Source organism: Tenrec ecaudatus, chromosome 1 (assembly GCF_050624435.1).
Source record: "Tenrec ecaudatus isolate mTenEca1 chromosome 1, mTenEca1.hap1, whole genome shotgun sequence".
In the NCBI taxonomy this organism is placed as follows: Eukaryota; Metazoa; Chordata; class Mammalia; order Afrosoricida; family Tenrecidae; genus Tenrec; species Tenrec ecaudatus.
The window spans coordinates 251,187,118-251,204,872 of NC_134530.1; the positions used below are offsets into that span (position 1 = coordinate 251,187,118).

Below are 17,755 nucleotides of genomic sequence, written 5' to 3' on the forward strand. Positions count from 1 at the left end.
CTTCTTACTGGGTCTCAGTAGAGATGGAACAACTAACCATTGGCAACCCAGTCACCTTGTGGCCCAAGCTATCCATCATAAACGAATTGTTCAGAGTCATAAAGTTGGATGTGCATAGCAGCAGCCCCTCCATCATTGAATGAAATGGTATATATGAGGTTGGCTTGAGAAGAACATAAAGGCAAAGTAAATTGAATGAGAAAATAGTCTAAATGCTCAAGGCCTACATCTATGTTATATTACAATCCTTCTCCCAGTCTATAGCTATGGACTTTTAGATGCTTCTTTTGAGAACCTGATCGAGGAAGACTTTAACAATCTGGTGAGGATTTTACCAGCCAGTGGATAGGATGGCACATTCTATGGAAGAGTCATTCTTTTCCCCTAGCCACTCATTTTATTACCTAATGGGTTCATGAGCAAGGTGACCGTGGTGGCACAGATGGACGGGTTATGCATGGCCTGAGAAAAATGGACTTATTGTCACGAACACTGACCTAGCTAAAGCCACCGCTGAGTGCTGAATGTCAGTAGCAGAGAGCAATACTGTATCCCGATATGAAGCCATTCTTCAGGGCAATCACTCATCCAGTTGGTAGCAGCATGATTATACTGGATCATATGCATATGGAAAAGGTAATTATTTTTTAATCATTTTTGGGGGACTCGTACAATTCCTATCACTATCCATACATCCCTCCATTGTGTCAACAACATATGTACATTTGTTGCCATCTTCAATCTCAAAACAATTGCATTCCCCCGAGCCCTTTAATATCTGCTGCTCATTTTTCCCTTCTTTCCCCACTCCCCCCTACCTCATGAACCCTTCATAATTCAAAAGTTATTATTTTGTCATATATTACACTGTCCAATGTCTCCTCCCGCCTTCTTCTCTGCTGTCCCTTCCCCAGGGAGGAAACTATACGTAGATTCTTGTAATCAGTTCCTCCTTCCTACCCCACATTCTGTCCACCCTCCAGGCATCGCCACTCTCACCACTGGCCCTGAAGGAATCATCTGTCCTGGATTCCCTGTGTTTCCAGTTGCTTTCTGTACCAGTGTATATCCTCTGGTCTAGCCAGATTTGTAAGGTAGAATTGGGATCATGATAGTGGGGGGGAGGAAGCATTTAAGAACTAGAGAAAAGTTACATGTTTCATTGCTGCTACCTTGCTCTCTGACTGGTTCATCTCCTCCCCACAACCCTTCAGTAAGGGGTGTCCGGTTGGCTACCAATGGGCTTTGAGTCGTCACTCTGCACTCACCACATTGTCAATGATATGATTTTTTGGGAAAAGGCAATATTTTTCCCTCTTACTTGGAGAGACACTTATTCTGGGTACTGATTTACCTTCTCTTGCAGTAATGTTTCTGCTAACAATACCAGGTATGGATTTATAGATCATCCTATCCACCAGCATGGTATCCCACATTTAATTGCCTTAAGATGAAGGAACTTGCTTCATTGCAAATGCAGTGTGGCAATGGGTTCATGTTCATGGAATTCATTGATGCTCCCATGGATGTATGTTCTAACAAGCACACAGCAGAAGCGAATGAAAGAATGGCCTTCTATGCACAAGCAAATGTGCCGAAGAAAGCTGACGGTGCCCGGCTATCAAAATATACAGCATCTGGGGTCTTAAAGGCTTGCAAGTAAACAAGCAGCCATCTAGCTCAGAAGCAACAAAGCCCACATGGAAGAAGCACACCAGCCTGTGTGACCATGAGGTGTAGAAGGGACCAGATATCAGGCATCAAAGAAGAAAAAAATCATATCAGTGGGTGCCCACCGTCCCGATATGTTCACAGAAGACAAATGTGTGCATAAGCAAATGTGGTGAATGAAGAAAGCTGATGGTACCCGGCTATCAAAAGATATAGCATCTGGCGCAGGCGTCTTCAAACTACAGCCTGTGGGCCACAAGCAGTCCGCCGAGGACATTTATCCAGCCCACCGGGTGTTTTTGCCCTGTTTTGATTTTTTTACTTCAAAATAAGGTATGTTCAGTGTGCACAGGAATTTGTTCATAGTTGTTGTTTTTTATTAATATAGTCTGTCCAACGGGTGTGAGGGACAGTGAACTGGCTCACTGTTTAAAAAGTTTGAGAAGCCCAGGTCTATGGTCTTAAAGACTTGAAGATAGACAAGCAACCACCTAGCTCAGAAGCAACAAAGCCCACATGGAAGAAGCACACCAGCCTGTGTGACCACGAGGTGTCAAAGGGAGCAGGTAGCAGGTATCAAAGAACAATTAATCATATCATTGTAAATGAGGGTGAGTGCAGAGTGCCCATCTTTAGGCAACTGGATACCCCCTTACAGAAGGGTCGCAGGGAGGAGACGAGCCATTCAGGGTGCAAGGTAGCAACAATGAAACATACAACTTTCCGCTAGTTCTAAAATTCTTCCTCTCTCCCACTATCACGATCCCAATTCTACCTTACAAATCTGGCTAGACCAGAGAATGTACACCGGCACAGATAGGAACTGGAAACACAAGGAATCTGTGACAGATGATCCCTTCAGGACCAGTGGTGAGAGTGGTGATACCGGCAGGGTGCAGGGGAGGTGGAGTAGAAAGGGGGAACGACAACAGAAAAGTGGGTGAAGGGAGACATCGGACAATGTAAGATATGACAAAACAATATTAATTTATAAATAATCAAGGGTTCCTGAGGGAGAGGAGAGTGGGGAGGGAGGGGGAAAATGAGGAGCTGATATCAAGGGCCAGCTAGTTGGGGCAATATTCTCCAGGAGGCCAAGGTTCAATATATTGTGCTCTGAAACAACAGGAAGGGAAAGGAGCCCTTTAATAACTGGTATGATTGACCCTGACCAATGGATCCTGAAAAATAGATTAATGTTAAAAGAAGAATATGTCCAGAGTATAAGAGATACCTTACGACATCTGTTAATGATGCCATGCCCTGTGATTAAAATCAATGGGAAAATAAACCAATGCAATTATGCCATAACTACTATTAGTCTGGATTCTTACAAAATAAAAGTTTGTATCCTCTCGTTGGATATAGAACCCTGACCATCTTCAGTGTTTGCTGAGGGGAAAGAGAATGCAGAATGGGTGGTTGAAGACGACAGTTCTAAATACTAACAATGGCCATGTGACAAGCTGCAGAGTGAGGAGCGTTACTGTTCTAAGGTTCATCACTTGTTGAGCTTTGTTATGTGCTTTTGGTTGTAGATATAGTCACTGTATCATGTCATACACAAGTATAACTTTATAATATAACTTATGTTTATTTAGATAATATATATGATTTAAGGAACTGTATACAGGTGCCAAATTGATCAGGTTATATATCAAATTGGATAGACATAAACTCAGTGACTTGGTAGATATTATCTGATCTTTTTCCATTTTGTGGTATGATGTGAGCAGCCAATCATATGAGAGATGAGTTTTCTTGGTGGATGCCCTGCATCCAATCTTTAGTAATATTTGGCAACCTACTCTCGATCCTGCATCCAACTCGTCCTTCTCTGTCCTCGGGCTAGAATATGAGCCAATAGCCTACCATCTGACAAAGGGATTTTTGACACTGGCTAGTTCACAAGCGCCTGACCACTTATAATCATGTGAGTTAGGAGAAGTCTCTAGACTGGTGTCTGGCCCACAAATTTGGAACATTCCAGCCTCCACAACTATGTGAGCCAAATGCTTGAAATATACCTACTTAAGTGAGATATTATGTCAAAAAGGATTGCTACTAGGGTTCCAGTACATACATGCACAGGTATAGTCTGCACAAAATGTGCTTAAGCGTGTTTCTGCATCAGGGGATGACTGCAGACACGCTTTCTCGGTAATACATTTGTCTTAATTTAATTTAATTAGGGTACTTTCAAAACACAGTTCCAATTTCAAAAGCAGATTCTGGTGGACATCCCCTTGCCGAAGGGTCACGTAGAGGAGACAAGCCCGTCAGGGTGCAGTACAGCGCTGATGAAACATACAACACACCTCTAGTTCTTTAATGCTTCCTCCCTACCACTATCATGACCTCAAGTAGACTTTACAAATCTGGCTAGACAAGAACATGTACACTGGTACAGAGTAGAGCTAGAAACACAGGAAATCCAGGACAGATAAACCCCTCAGGACCAATAATGGGAGTAGCCATACCAGGAGGGTAAGGGAAAGGTAGAGGGAGAAAGGGGGAACCAATCACAAGGATCTACAAATAACCCCCTCACTGTGGGATAGACAACAGAAAAGTGAGTGAAGGTAGATACTGGTCAGTGTAAGACATGAAAAAATAATTTATAAATTAGCAAGGTGGAGGGATGGGGAAAAGTAGAAAGAAAATGTTTTGAAAATGATGATGGCAACAAATGTACAAATGTGCCTGACACAATGAATAGATGAATGGATTGTGATAAGAGTTGTACGAGCCCCAATAGAATGATTGGGGGGGAAAAAAGTAGATTCTGAGGTTATCTGCTAGGCCAGGTACATTCAAGGCAGAGAGGGCAGCTCAAAAGCTTATGGTAACTGGTTTTTTTGAATAGATTTTCTCAAACAACACAGAATAGTCACTAACGCTTAGTGAGAGGAAGTTTGAAGAAAATTTAAAACTGCATTAGAGAGAAAATAACAGAAAAGCCGCACTAAGAAATTGTTTCCTATCGTAGCAAAGACTGCCCTGTGAGAACGTTCTTAGTAAATCGTACACGATGCACTCTCCAATCCCTGATCTTTGGTGCCCAGGCATACTTCTTTATTCTCAAACTCAAAAAACATGTAAAAGAAATCTGATTGGAGTTCGTTGAGGATTTCAAAACTGACATTTGATGTCATGTAAATCATTCAAGGAAGGGGTACAGACAGAAGCTGTTTTCGATTTGTATAGTACTAGAGGGGGAGTGTGTCAATAAACAGTAAATTTACACTTTACTATTTTGTTTAATAAAGTGTTATATTAAATGTAGCAATATATTTTTTCACTCACCCTCACTTATATGTGTATCTGGCTTTGCTTACAGGCTAAGACCATATGTATAAGGGCCATTAGTAACATGGCGAACTTATTCTTACTTCTTAATTCCTTTTAATTGTATTTTCTTTTTTTTTGTGAGTTAGTGAGTGAGAGAGTGAGTGAGTGAGTGAGAGAGTGAGTTAGTGAGTGAGAGAGTGAGTTACTCTAATTGTATTTTCTTGTTGAGCATTTACTAAGTATCCATTTAAAAAGTACCACTCTTTCTTTTATTAAATTGGCACTCTACGATGCTCACCCTCCCGACACAACTGCTGAAGCCAAAGCGGGTGAACAAGTGATTGTGGTGAAGAAAGCTGAGGGTGCTCGGCTATCAAAAGAGATAGTGACTGGGGTCTTAAAGGCTTGAAGATAAACAAGCGGCCATCTAGCTCAGAAGCAACAAAGTCCACATGGAAGAACACACCAGCTTGTGTGATCGAGTGGTCTCGAAGGGATCAGTTATCAGGCATCAAAGAACAAAAACTCATATGATTGGCTGCACACCTCCATGATACGATCGCCGAAGATAAACAGGTGCATAAGTAAATGTGGCGAAGAAAGCTGATGGTGCCCAGCTATCGAAAGAGATAGTGTTTGGGGTCTTAAAGGCTTGAAGGTTAACAAGCAGTCATCTAGCTCAGAAGCAATAAAGCCCACATGGAAGAAGCGCACCAGCCTGTGTGATCACGAGGTGCCAAAGGGACCAGGCATAAGGCATCATGCAATACACACACACACACACACACACACCATAGTGAATGAAGGGGGAAGTACAGAGTGGAGACCCAAGGCTCAAGTGTCGGCCACTGGAGATCACCTCATAGAGGGGTTTAGGAGAGATGGGTCAGTCAGGGTGCGATGTAGTACCGATGAAGAACACAGCTTTCCCCCAGATCCTGGATGCTTCCTGCCCCCAACTACCCTGATCCGAATTCTACTTTGCAGGACTGGATAGGGCAGAGGTTGTACAGTGGTGCATATGGGAGCTGGAGGCACAGGGAATCCAGGGTGTGGTACCTTCAGGACCAGGGGTGGGAGGGGCGATGCTGGGAGAGTAGAGGGTGAGTGGGCTGGAAAGGGGGAACTGATTGCAAGGATCCACATGTGACCTCCTCCCTGGGAGATGGACGGCAGAGAAGAGGGGAAAGGGAGACTCCGGATAGAGCAAGATATGACAAATTAACAATCTATAAATTATCAAGGGCTCATGAGAGAGGGGGGAGTAGGGAGGGAGAGAAAAAAAAAAGAGGACCTGATGCAAAGGGCTTAAGTGGAGAGCAAATGCTTTGAAAATGATTAGGGCAAAGAATGTACAGTTGTGCTTCATACAATTGATGTATGTATATGTATGGATTGTGATAAGAGTTGTATGAGCCCCTAATAAAATGTTTTAAAAAATTACAAAAAAAAAGTACCACTCATCTGTTAGTTTCGCATGCTGCAGTCACTTTTACTGTGATGGTGTAAATTATACCACTGATATTTCAAATACCATGAAGGTTACCCATTGTGCGCAGGTTTCAGCACACCTACAAGCCTAAGACAAACCAGGACAGAGGACCTGGAGATCTACTTCTGAGAGACTATGCCACTGAAAATCCTAGAAATAGCCGAACACGGTCTGAAATAGTGACAAGAGATTGGATACTATACTCACCCCACACAGCCTCACCTGAGGCCAGCCCTGCAGGCCTCAGACATGCAAAGGCTACCCTCCACACCCCAGCACAGGGCCAGCCCATCCTTCATGCTGGGGCAGCTCAGCACGCAGCCCTCTTTGTCTCCAGAATGATGTACAAAGGAGATTGTCTACAAGGAATTTCATTTCTCTCAGACTCACCCTCAAAATCTAGAATTGCCCCACAGCAAAGATATACTTCCAATTTCTTATTTTTTATTACCATGTGGGGAAGTGAAATTTTTTAATATAATTGTTCTATCCATGTCTCTGTAACTCCCACCAAATAATTGAGTGGAACAATGCAAAAAGGGCATCTGTAGTACTAATAGGGAAGACTGGTCAGTTTTAGTTACCACTTCTCTGGCTATAAAGATGAGCCATGTCAGAAGTGGGGGGGGGGAAGCTATCTTGGGAATTGAGAAAACCAATAGAAGATATTGAAGATCTCTGTCTGAAGTGGCAGAGGCTGAGACCAGAGGCACCAGAGCAGGCTGAGAGCAGAGACCATGGTAAGGAAACCATGAGAGAGAACAGAGGATCTGTGAGGAGACTTTGAAACTCTGATGCAGAGCAAAGGCCTGGCCTCCTGGCCTGCAGAAGCAGAGGCCAAGGGATTCACATGGCTGAGAGGCTGAGGACTAGAAAGAGAATTTAGCTGTTGCCTGAGGAGAGCTGTTGTGAACCATTGACTGTCTCATTAATGTTTTCGGATTCTGGCTTGTGGTAACCTGCTAATTCCCTAATAAGCTTTCTTAATCATGAGTATTTCTGTGTGGCCACTCTAACGGATTATTGAACCCAACAGAAAAGTGGAGTTGCATGGGAGGAATGCCAAGGCACGAACAAACTCAATCCATGACTTACTGGACATAGCTTGTATCTTTATTTTAGAAATATGGTCAAGAGTAAAGCTTTTAGAATATTGAATAAAGCTGAAATTCACTTCTGGAAATGCCACATGACCTGAACAATGAATGTAAAAGCCAGAACACTTTTTAACAAAATTTTGTCATTTCTGCCCATATTTGTCTCTAACCACAATAACAGTGATGGGTCTTGATAACTTTGATGGGTCTTGTGAGGAAGAACTGAATTTTTAAATTTTTTATATTAGTTGTTTCTTAGATTTGCAAAGTGCTTTCTTCCTATCTTATACAATAGCTACGCCTTTCTTTTCATTCAGATCTCTGTCCCCAAAATTCTATCTATGAAAGATTCTATTTTCCAGAGATAGCTGCAACATTATCTCCCATCCCACATGCTCTTCTACAACAGGCAGATGTCTACTTTTAAAATCTGTGAGGGGAAAAAAAAATCTGTGCAGGCTTCAATCAATAGCACGCAATGGAAATTTTGTATAACTTTTGAAACTAGGTCATAATAGTAGATGCACACATGAATATTCACAGTAGCATTATTCATAATTGCCTAAAAGTGGACACAACCCAAATGTTCTGCAACTAATGGATGAACGATCAAAATGTGGTATACCACACAATGAAATATTGTATAGAAAAAAAGGAATGAATTCCTATTGTAATAGCCACAGGAAAAGAATGAAGTATGGATAGTTCGTGGACACATGGATGAACCTTGAAAACATGTTGCTGAGTTAAAGAGGCCAGGCACTAAAACCAAATTTATATGATTCCATTTATATGCGATGTCTATAATATGTGCATTCATAGAAACAGACACTTGATTACTGATGGCCAGGGTCTGGAGGGAGGTAAAATTAGAGATAGACTGCTAATGGGTATGAGGCTCCTTTTGTGGGGCGGAGTAATGAGAATATTATTGAATTAGTGGTGATAGTTAAAAGAACTCTGAATATACTAAAAACATAGAATTTTACACTTTAGAAGATATTTTAAAAATGACTATTAAAATTAGAAAAACATTTTCTGATGAGCTTTTATGCTAAGGGGGAAAAAATTGTCACATAGTTTTTACCTTACTTCTTGGAAATTTCATGTCCAGATGATACAGAGGAGCTTTGTATCAACAATGCCACAGTCCCCTCTGATGGCCAGCACTACTGTCATAGCCAAAGTTTTCTCATAGAGGCACCATATACAAAGGGGTATCCCGCACAAAATGGAATTTTTTCCCCAAAGCTATGTTTAAATTTTTTTACAAAACAATCTCATCACCTTCAAAGTACTCTCGATTATACTTAATACATTTGTCAAAACTGTGCTTCCATTCTTGGAAACATTTTTCAAACGCATCTGTTTGGGTGGCTGACAGCACCTTCCAAGTTTTTCGCTTCACCTCTTCTACGTGGTCAAAGCGCTGTCTTTTCATGCCCCTCTTCATTTGTGGAAACAAAAAGAAGTTGCACGGAGCGAGATCAGGTAAGTACCTGGGACAAGAGAGGCATGCTGTTTCTGCCAAAAACTGGCGCACTGAGATTGCTGCATGAGCAAGTGCATTGCCGTGGTGGCAAAAGCATTCCTCCACCTGCCAAAAATAAGGCCTTTCAGGTCACACACTGTATGCAATCTTTTCAGAACCTCTAAATAGAAAGCTTGATTAACAGTCTGACCTGGTGGAACACACTAGGAGTCAACATTTTCATCCCTTTGGGAGTTGACAGATGTCCAGAATGAGGTTTGTCATCAATCATCATTTAACCTCTTTTAAAATGAGAAAATCACTCATAAACTTGAGTTTTCCCCACAGCACTGTCCTTGTAAACTGTGTTCAACAGCACAACAATTTTTGCAGCATTTTTCCCAAGCAGGAAACAAAATTTCACAGCTATATGCTGTTCTCTTAAACTGGCCATTACAAAAAAGAGGTTCAAAAGTGAAACTGCTTTCACGAAAAAATTCACTGTGACCAGAGAGAACGTTCCCAGGTTACCCCACTGGGTGCACTAACTCAGAGTTGCTGATGCTCACCTAGTGGGGATTGGGTGGGGTGGGAAGGGATGCGTACTATGAAAGCTCCACCAAGCGAAGCTCTTTTCCATTTTTTTCTGGGGTACCCCCTTGTACTGTAGCAGGGGGAAAATGCCAGCCCCATCTGCATTCCTGACACAGAATTCAAGAAATGGTTATTTTTCATCATTAAGTTTAGGGGTGGTAAGTTAGGCACCAACAATACCTAGGAACACTACCTAAAAGAGCATCACACCAAACTATTTCTGTATCTTGAGCTTTTTATTTCTTCCTTCACTGTACTTATTCATTATATAGCACTATTCTGTGTTTTTATTTTCATTCCGGCTCCCTCCTTTAGAAGTCCCTGGAAAGCAGGGTCCTTTTAGGTCTTGTTCCTGTATCATCACCAGCATAATACTGAATGTGTAGTCCATACACAAGAAAAATGTGCTGGATAAACAAATGGATAAATTATTACAAACCCTCAGCATGGTAAGGCCATATGGGTCGAGTTTCGGTAAGGCCATATGGGTCGAGTTTCCTAGATGTGAATTCCAAAATGTAGCTTCTGTCATTTCGTTAACTTCCCAGTGAAATAATTTCCTATAATTATGTATCAAAGCACATAAAACTACACATTCAAATAATCATTGTTTCTTTTGTTTCTAAGGAAAGTCCAAGCTGGTTTATAAAACTATAAACATTCTTGATGAAATAATTTAATTACTATAGTTTAATAAATGAATCCAAGTGGATATGACCAACAGATAAAATCATATAAGGCCAATAAAGAGGTCATCTACCTTTGTATTAGCCTAATCCTCATAAGAATTAATTTTTCTATGTTCTTACCCCTATAACTCCCATTCAACCAGTATGAATAAACTAAATTTAAGTTTCAAATCCAGGCACAAGTAGTAAGTAATGCAATTTCTCAAATGGTCAAGTGGTTTATTTTGCAAATTATGTCAACAATAACATGTTCGACATGTGAGACGGAAACCTACCTCTGGTGCCAGATACTCTGGTGTACCACAGAACGTCTTCATGGTGGCTGCGTCTGTGATCCCCTCTTTGCAAAGCCCAAAGTCGGTAATTTTTATGTGTCCATCTTTATCCAGCATCAAATTCTCCAGCTGTATATTAAGAAAAATAACACAATTTTTCGACATTCTTCAATAACAGGAAAATACTGTTTTGAAAATGATTGGATGCTGAATAAGGTAGTATGCACAGAGGACCGGGTACTTATAAACCCTTTAGATTCCTAGTTTGTCTGAAAAGAAACATGTTTTATAAGATACCTTATAATGATAAAATTATTAATTTTTAAATCATTGAAAACGTATGCTATGCTTGAAGAGCTGTTATTGTGTAAGTTCTGAAAACTAAAGCCTAATCATTTTTTAAAAGTAAACAAAAATCCTCTTTTTAAAATAGAGTGTGATCTAACCAATTCCAAAGAGATGAGCATCTTCTTCAGATATAAATAATTTTTGAACATTTGTCTTAGGAAGCTACTGAAATGATAAAATATTCAACTACAGAAATGTCTTTCGGGGGCAGGGTAGGTGTTGTAAAGAAAACCTAAATCTTATCTTGAACACTCAGCAGTCAATTTAGATGCATAACACATATACTGTAAATTTAGAGTCCCATTGACTATATACATGACTTCAGAAACATGTAAGGCAGCGGTTCTCAACTTGTGAGCTGCAACCCCTTAGGGGATCAAATGACCTTTTCACAGGAATCACCCGATTCATAACGGTAGCAAAATGACAGTTATGAAGTAGCAATGAAGATAATTTTATGGTTGGGGGTCACCACAACATGAGGAACTGTATTAAAGGGTCGCGGCATTAGGAAGGTTGAGAACCACTGATCTACGTGAATGCTGTTATCTGAGATTTAACCATGTAACAAAATCATCTGTCTCAAATGAACATTATGCTATGCAAGGAGAGAGGAAGTTTGTCCAAAGACAGCACCATTACAAATAATAGCAATATTAGAACAAGATGCACATCAATTCAGATTTGTGGTCCTAGAGCCTTATGGAGATGAGCACGCTAACTTGGCCTAACCTTGTACCTACAACCTACAAATGTACCAAATAGAAACTTTTTCTTATCAAGCATAAGAAATGTGCATGTGAAAAAAACATCAGCAGGATGAAAAAAATTTATTTAAGAAACATTTAAATACTCCTTAAAATGATGCCATTGAAAAGTTTTTTAAAGTCACTATCCAATTAAAAGCAGAACTCCACAGAACATAAACAGACACCAAATAAGTGACTGCCGTATTATTAAATGTCTTTTAAAGCTAGAAACTAAATAATTAAGCATGTTGACTGAAGTAAAGATTAAAAGACACATGATCCCTTTTGTTAAGTCTGCTTAAATCTGCTCGCCAAATGAATTAAATATTCAATATTGTTCCATGCACAGCAAACTACAAAGAAAATCAGTCAAGTTTTCCAGTTGGCAACAAAAACTAAATGAAGATTGTATTCTTGAATCCTTAAAAAGAAAAAGGTCTACTGTATATAAACGAAGATGCTTTACATCCCTCTGAAGCTTTTCTACTAATTCAAATCTAGAAACCAAGCCTACGATGCAGTAGACGACGTGAAAAGTGAAAGCGGTCAAGAGCAGTGAGAAAGCTGTCTACTATTCTCTAGCTTCCTGTCTAGCACTGCTGTGCTCTTGGCTTTGGCCTCTGCTCGTCTCCCTCACAAGCTCTGATTCCAGTTTTTGCTCCGTTTTTACTTCTCATTCAAACAACTCTCTTCTTCCTCGGTCCTCTATAGGAAGCAACAGGAAAAAGAGCTAGATATGGAATAAAAATTTATATGCTCTATTTTTATTTTTAAAAGCTGTTTTAATATATCAATATATTAAAATATATAAGGATAAAATGTTTTAATATATCTACATATTTTTAAAATATAAAGAGAAATGGTTGCTACTGTGTGATTCAAGTCCCTGGATTGTACAGTTGATAACTGCTAAAAGCAAAAGCTGTCAAGTGAAGTACATTGCACCATATTTTTTTAAACCTGAAAATTATTTCTTTGGTGTTTTCAATTTTGAGTATTTAGTTATACATTGGAGGAAAAAATCTAAAATTATAATATATTTTGCACTCTTCTAAATTGCATGGCTTTCTTATCTATGATATGAATATGAAACTGTTCCTGTGCCTATTCATGAAATGTTTCCTGCATTTGTGTTATCCCCACTGTGAGTCTCGAGAGCAAGGCGGTATGAGAATGCCTAATGCATATAGTGCAAAAACCAGGACGAAGTCAAATAGGTAGTAATAATGTGCTATGATTAAACAGTGAGTGTCTGTATCAGGTAGAGGCTGTTGCCTAACACCTAGTGCTTTGGAAAAGAGAAAAATATTTGACACACACGATAGAACTTCCATAAAAAATACCAACATGCTCTAGACAGTTGAAATGAACAGGCTCTAATTGATAAATGCTGTGGGTTCACAGTTATTCTGAAGAAATGGCAGATGTTGAAATATTTCCTCTGTGCTCACTTGTATGGTTAGACAGAGCAATTACGACAAGAAAGTACTACGCTCCTTTCTGCTCTCCCTGGTGCAGAGAATAAAGTTAAACTCTAAAAGTACTAAGTGTCTTTAAAGTATGGCTTCCAACCTTTCAGTTTTAGCTTCAAAAACCAAACCCTCCGTATGGAGTTGATCCTGACTCAAAATTATGACCCTATACGAAGATCCTGAAATGAAATATTTATAGGACTAGACAGCCCCATCTTTCTCCATGGAGTGGCTAGTGGGTTTGACACATCAACCTTTGGGTTATTAGCTTAGCACCACCCAAACTCGTTTATACCTTTCACGCAGAGCAAAAAGTGAAATTTGTAGAGTACACAAAGGTAAATGAACAAGTCACTCTGCAATAGAAGAAACGCAGCCTGGAGGTTGTCTTGATTATCTTGGGGAATGCGGAAGGCCATATATCAGAGGTACATTTGTAACCTATTTTTGGCAGATAGGCTGGGAAGCTCTGCTCTAATAGATGAGGGTAAGTAAAATTGCACTGTTATAGCATCATGGAAATCTTTATTAAACAAATACATATATAAAAAATTCCTCAGTACAACTTACTTGATGTTTTTCTCACCAACGCAATTTTCGAATTTCTTAAAACTTTTTAATATGCACCGATGATCATCCTGTGTCCTTTAGGAAAAATATACCAAGATAATCCCTTGGTAATCTCCCTATCCCCAAAGAGTTCGACCTCTCTGCCTTAAATATAACTGGCTCAGCAGATCCCCTTGGAGACCACTGTTTTGAACCAACCTTGCTCTGTGGATGGCATTGGTAAATCTAAGAAGACTCAACCTCAGCTATGATTGGTTCCACAAAGTTGCCTTAATTAGCGTTGATCCAGCTTCACAAATTAATGGAAAGATTAGCTCTTTGAGCTAGATGAACTTCACACAGTGCTTTTGACCTTTATTGAGCCTACAGCTTGCTGAGGTCAAGATGTTTGCTTAAAGTTGAAAACGATGAAGCATATGAGAGTCGACTTCAGAAACTAATGCATCATTGGCAATTCTACAACCTCCGCCCACGAAGTCCTTTCTGGATGTTAGCCACATTGGCTTCATAGGCTAGTTAAGGTTGAATGTCTTAGCTCATCTTTGCGGTTTTCCTGACTTTCCTTCAAATGCATTCTAAAAACTGTTGTTTTATGTGGGCCAGAATTCCCATAATCTCGTTGCAAAGTTTCTATGATCTGTGAAGATGTCCACTTTACTATTGTTAAAACATTTGAAATTAGACCTGACCTCAAAATATATTTTTTTCTTATGGCACCAAAAGTATCTTTTTGAAGACATCCCAATAAAACTAAGACAAAACATTACTGAGAACCTGTGTGCCTCAATGTAAACTTCAGTAATAATTTTTGGTACCTTAGTAACATTATCTTTTTTTGACTTATCCTCATATAATTTACATTATTGAAAAAGTCCTAGAAAAAATTTCTAACATTATTGTTCAACAGTGAAGTGCCATCAATTTTTCCTCAATAATCTTAAGGAACCTGGGTTATTAACCAAACAAACTTTGACATCATGTCCTGCATTGATAAATTAAACAAATTTACTTTCTAACGTAAAACAAAAGCTTTAGAAATTTATCTGTTCATATGTATATCAAGTTATTAGAACATATGAACGGATATATAAAATATTGTGAATTAACATGCATGTGAAAAAAAGGCTTTGCCTCTGATGTTAAATGGGGCAGCAGCCTAGCCTACCTGGAGTTCTAATTATGTCAGTAATTTTGTACCCAAAGCGATACATTGTTTTGCATAAAATTTGTTTTTTTATATTGTAGGCCTGTAATTCTTAAGCAATTACTCATTTTAATCTCTTTAGTAGACATTCCAGGTATGATAAACTTCTTAGACAGTTAACATTTACCCCAAGCCACACTCAAGATTACCGCCAGGGAGGCTAGAGTAGCAATTTACTTGTGAAGTACAGCTGCCATTGGTATCTCAAATGGCTTTTCAGTTGAATAATGATTAATAATAACACCTTAGAAACAAAATTTAGACAGTTCAAAAGTGGGACACTAAATCAATTTTTGATACCATTTTTTAAATATGATGGAGCTTCAGAAAGTCCGTAGAAAATGGAATTGAAAGATGGAATTTTTCCCATGAACTTTTGAAGGCCCCTCATACAAGTGGTATAAGTATATTTGAAACAGTCATCCTCTTATCCAATATATATCCCCATCTGTATTTTATTTCATTCTAAAGAAGGGAGAATGCTGTCATGGGAAAAACACTAGGCTTGAAGCTAGGAGTCATGGGTTCCCAGAATCATGACAGTGCCGCCAAGGCGGTTCATTACTGTGAGGAAGAGACCTAGCAGACTTGTAGGCTCCGATCCCTACACCTACAAAATATGGACTAGCTCTAAATTTCCATATGCCTATCCAAAGGATATCGTAATCTTGCTTACTTGGACACAAATTTTGAATATTTGGCTCATTATATATTAAAATTTAAAAGGCAACAAAAACACTAAGCCCAAACTCACTGGCATAGGGTTAATTCTGACTCGTAGTAACTTTATAAGACAAAGCAGAACTGTCCCCTCTGGGTTTCCAAGGCTGTATATTTTTATTTGTGCAGAAAGCTACTGACCTTGTCACTGGCAGCCCAAAGCCACCAGGCTCCTCTGTGGAGAAAGATGGATCTTTCTACTCCCATAAAGAGTTTGAGTTTTGGAAACCCACAGGGGCAATTCTACCCTGTCCTATACGGTTGCCTTGAGTCAAAGGACTCAAAGGAATCAACTCATTGGCAGTGACAGTTAATTTAAATCTATATTAAAAAAAACTCAGTGGGGGAGGAGGGAAAAAGAGGAGCTGATACCAAGGGTTCAAATAGAAAGAAAATGTTTTGAAAACAACGATGTACAAGTGTGCTTAATGTACAAGTGTACTTAATGTTATAAGATCTGTAAGATCCACCCCGCCCAGTAAAATGATTAATAAATAAATGATAAACTCAGACAAAAAGATCAAGTTCATTGCTTAGTAAAGTTTAGTGATCTATGTATATGGTAATTGTATGACTGCTGCAGTTTAATAACATTACTGTAATTCCATCATCAGCAAGGGCAGGGTAAAGAAACTCATGTTTAATAAACTTCAATGTACTAAGCAAGAGTTGATTCATTAAATAAGAAGTGGAGAGTATGGATCAATGATATCACTCCTTACTCTATGCTGAAAATCAACCTTTTTTCCTTTTGGCTTCTTTAAGTTGATAATTCTACCTTCCAGTTTTAAACATTCTAAATACTTTACTGAGTACTGCAAAATTATTCTCATTTCTCTAATCCAGACCAAATGTTCTACCCTCTCTTCCTCACTCTCTAAAATGAGGGCAAAAAGTAGGATTAGAAATTGGGTTAAAACAGAGAAAAGTAAACAGTTTCTTTCCTTTTCTTTCTTTTTTTGAAAAGGAAACAATTTCTATAAAATTTGGAAATTTAATACACATTTTGCCCTGACAAACAACAAATTTCGTTTTAAAACATCTATATTCAAAACATCTAAACATTTAGAACTATATGATTATGCTATTACCAGTACAAGGATGCTGAAGTCAGTCGATAGTTACTAAGAACAATCATGCTATGTAGAATCATTAAATTCATGTCCAGCCTACTTTGGCACTTAAATGGTTGGTCAAGATGCTTTATATTCCATGGTTTACATGATTCCTTCATCAAAATGCTTTATATTCCATGGTTTACATTTTCCTAAGCATAGTATTGTATACTTAAATATCTTTAAATACATAGTATGTTGTATAAATAAACATATTATATGAGGAAACTACAGAAAGTTCATAGGAAAGTTCCATTCTCTTTTAATTCCATGTGTGAGCTCTATGAAGCTCCTTAGTATTTCACAACCACAGTTTGAAATAATCCCTTGTGGACTTCTTATTGGATTACTCACAAGTTAAATGTGCATCACCAGTTATTTATAAGTAATTAGCCATCCTTAAGAATGAATGGCAGTTAAAATAAACAAGAAGAAATTGATGGAAAAACTTGTTTTAAAATATGCATACATATAATTCCATGCAAAAAAGAATTTCTTAGAAGTTTTGTGTAATTTCTATTAGCAAATAAAATTATAGTTTAGATAAATCAATAGTTGATCAATGAAATACACTGTTAATTTTAATAGGTCAAGAAAACAACATGAGCTCCTTTTTAGAAAGTAAGATAGTCACATTTAGAATTTGTTCAAAAGGTCTCATGGCATAATTTTTTCAAACAATAGCCAATCTAATTCCTTAACGGTGTCATGAGAATTATTACAACTTTTGATAAGCTACTTCAGGGATGGTCCATAGATCAAATCTAGTTTACTGTCACTTTTTTTGGTATTGATACAATTACACTCAATCATTTACATACAGTCTTGGCTGTTTTTACAATACAATGGTCAAGCTGGGAAGCTCAATAGAGACTGTACTGGCATATTTATTACCTAAAAGACTTATTATAAGGAAACTTAGAAAACTAATGGCACTAATTAATTATTTTAAAGTTGTTCTTTTTCAAAATGAAAAGACAAAATGAATCAACAAAAG

General features: G+C 38.6%; 1 protein-coding gene across 2 annotated transcripts in view; it reads right to left on the bottom strand.

Moving 5' to 3' along the window:
* Positions 1 to 17,755, bottom strand: part of AKT3 (AKT serine/threonine kinase 3) — a 335,611-nt gene that overhangs the window by 56,899 nt on the left and 260,957 nt on the right. For both annotated transcript variants that reach the window (XM_075531195.1, XM_075531185.1), the window contains one exon: positions 10,581 to 10,709. In XM_075531195.1, the coding sequence (XP_075387310.1) occupies positions 10,581 to 10,709 (129 nt within the window). The remainder of the gene's footprint in view (positions 1 to 10,580; positions 10,710 to 17,755) is intronic.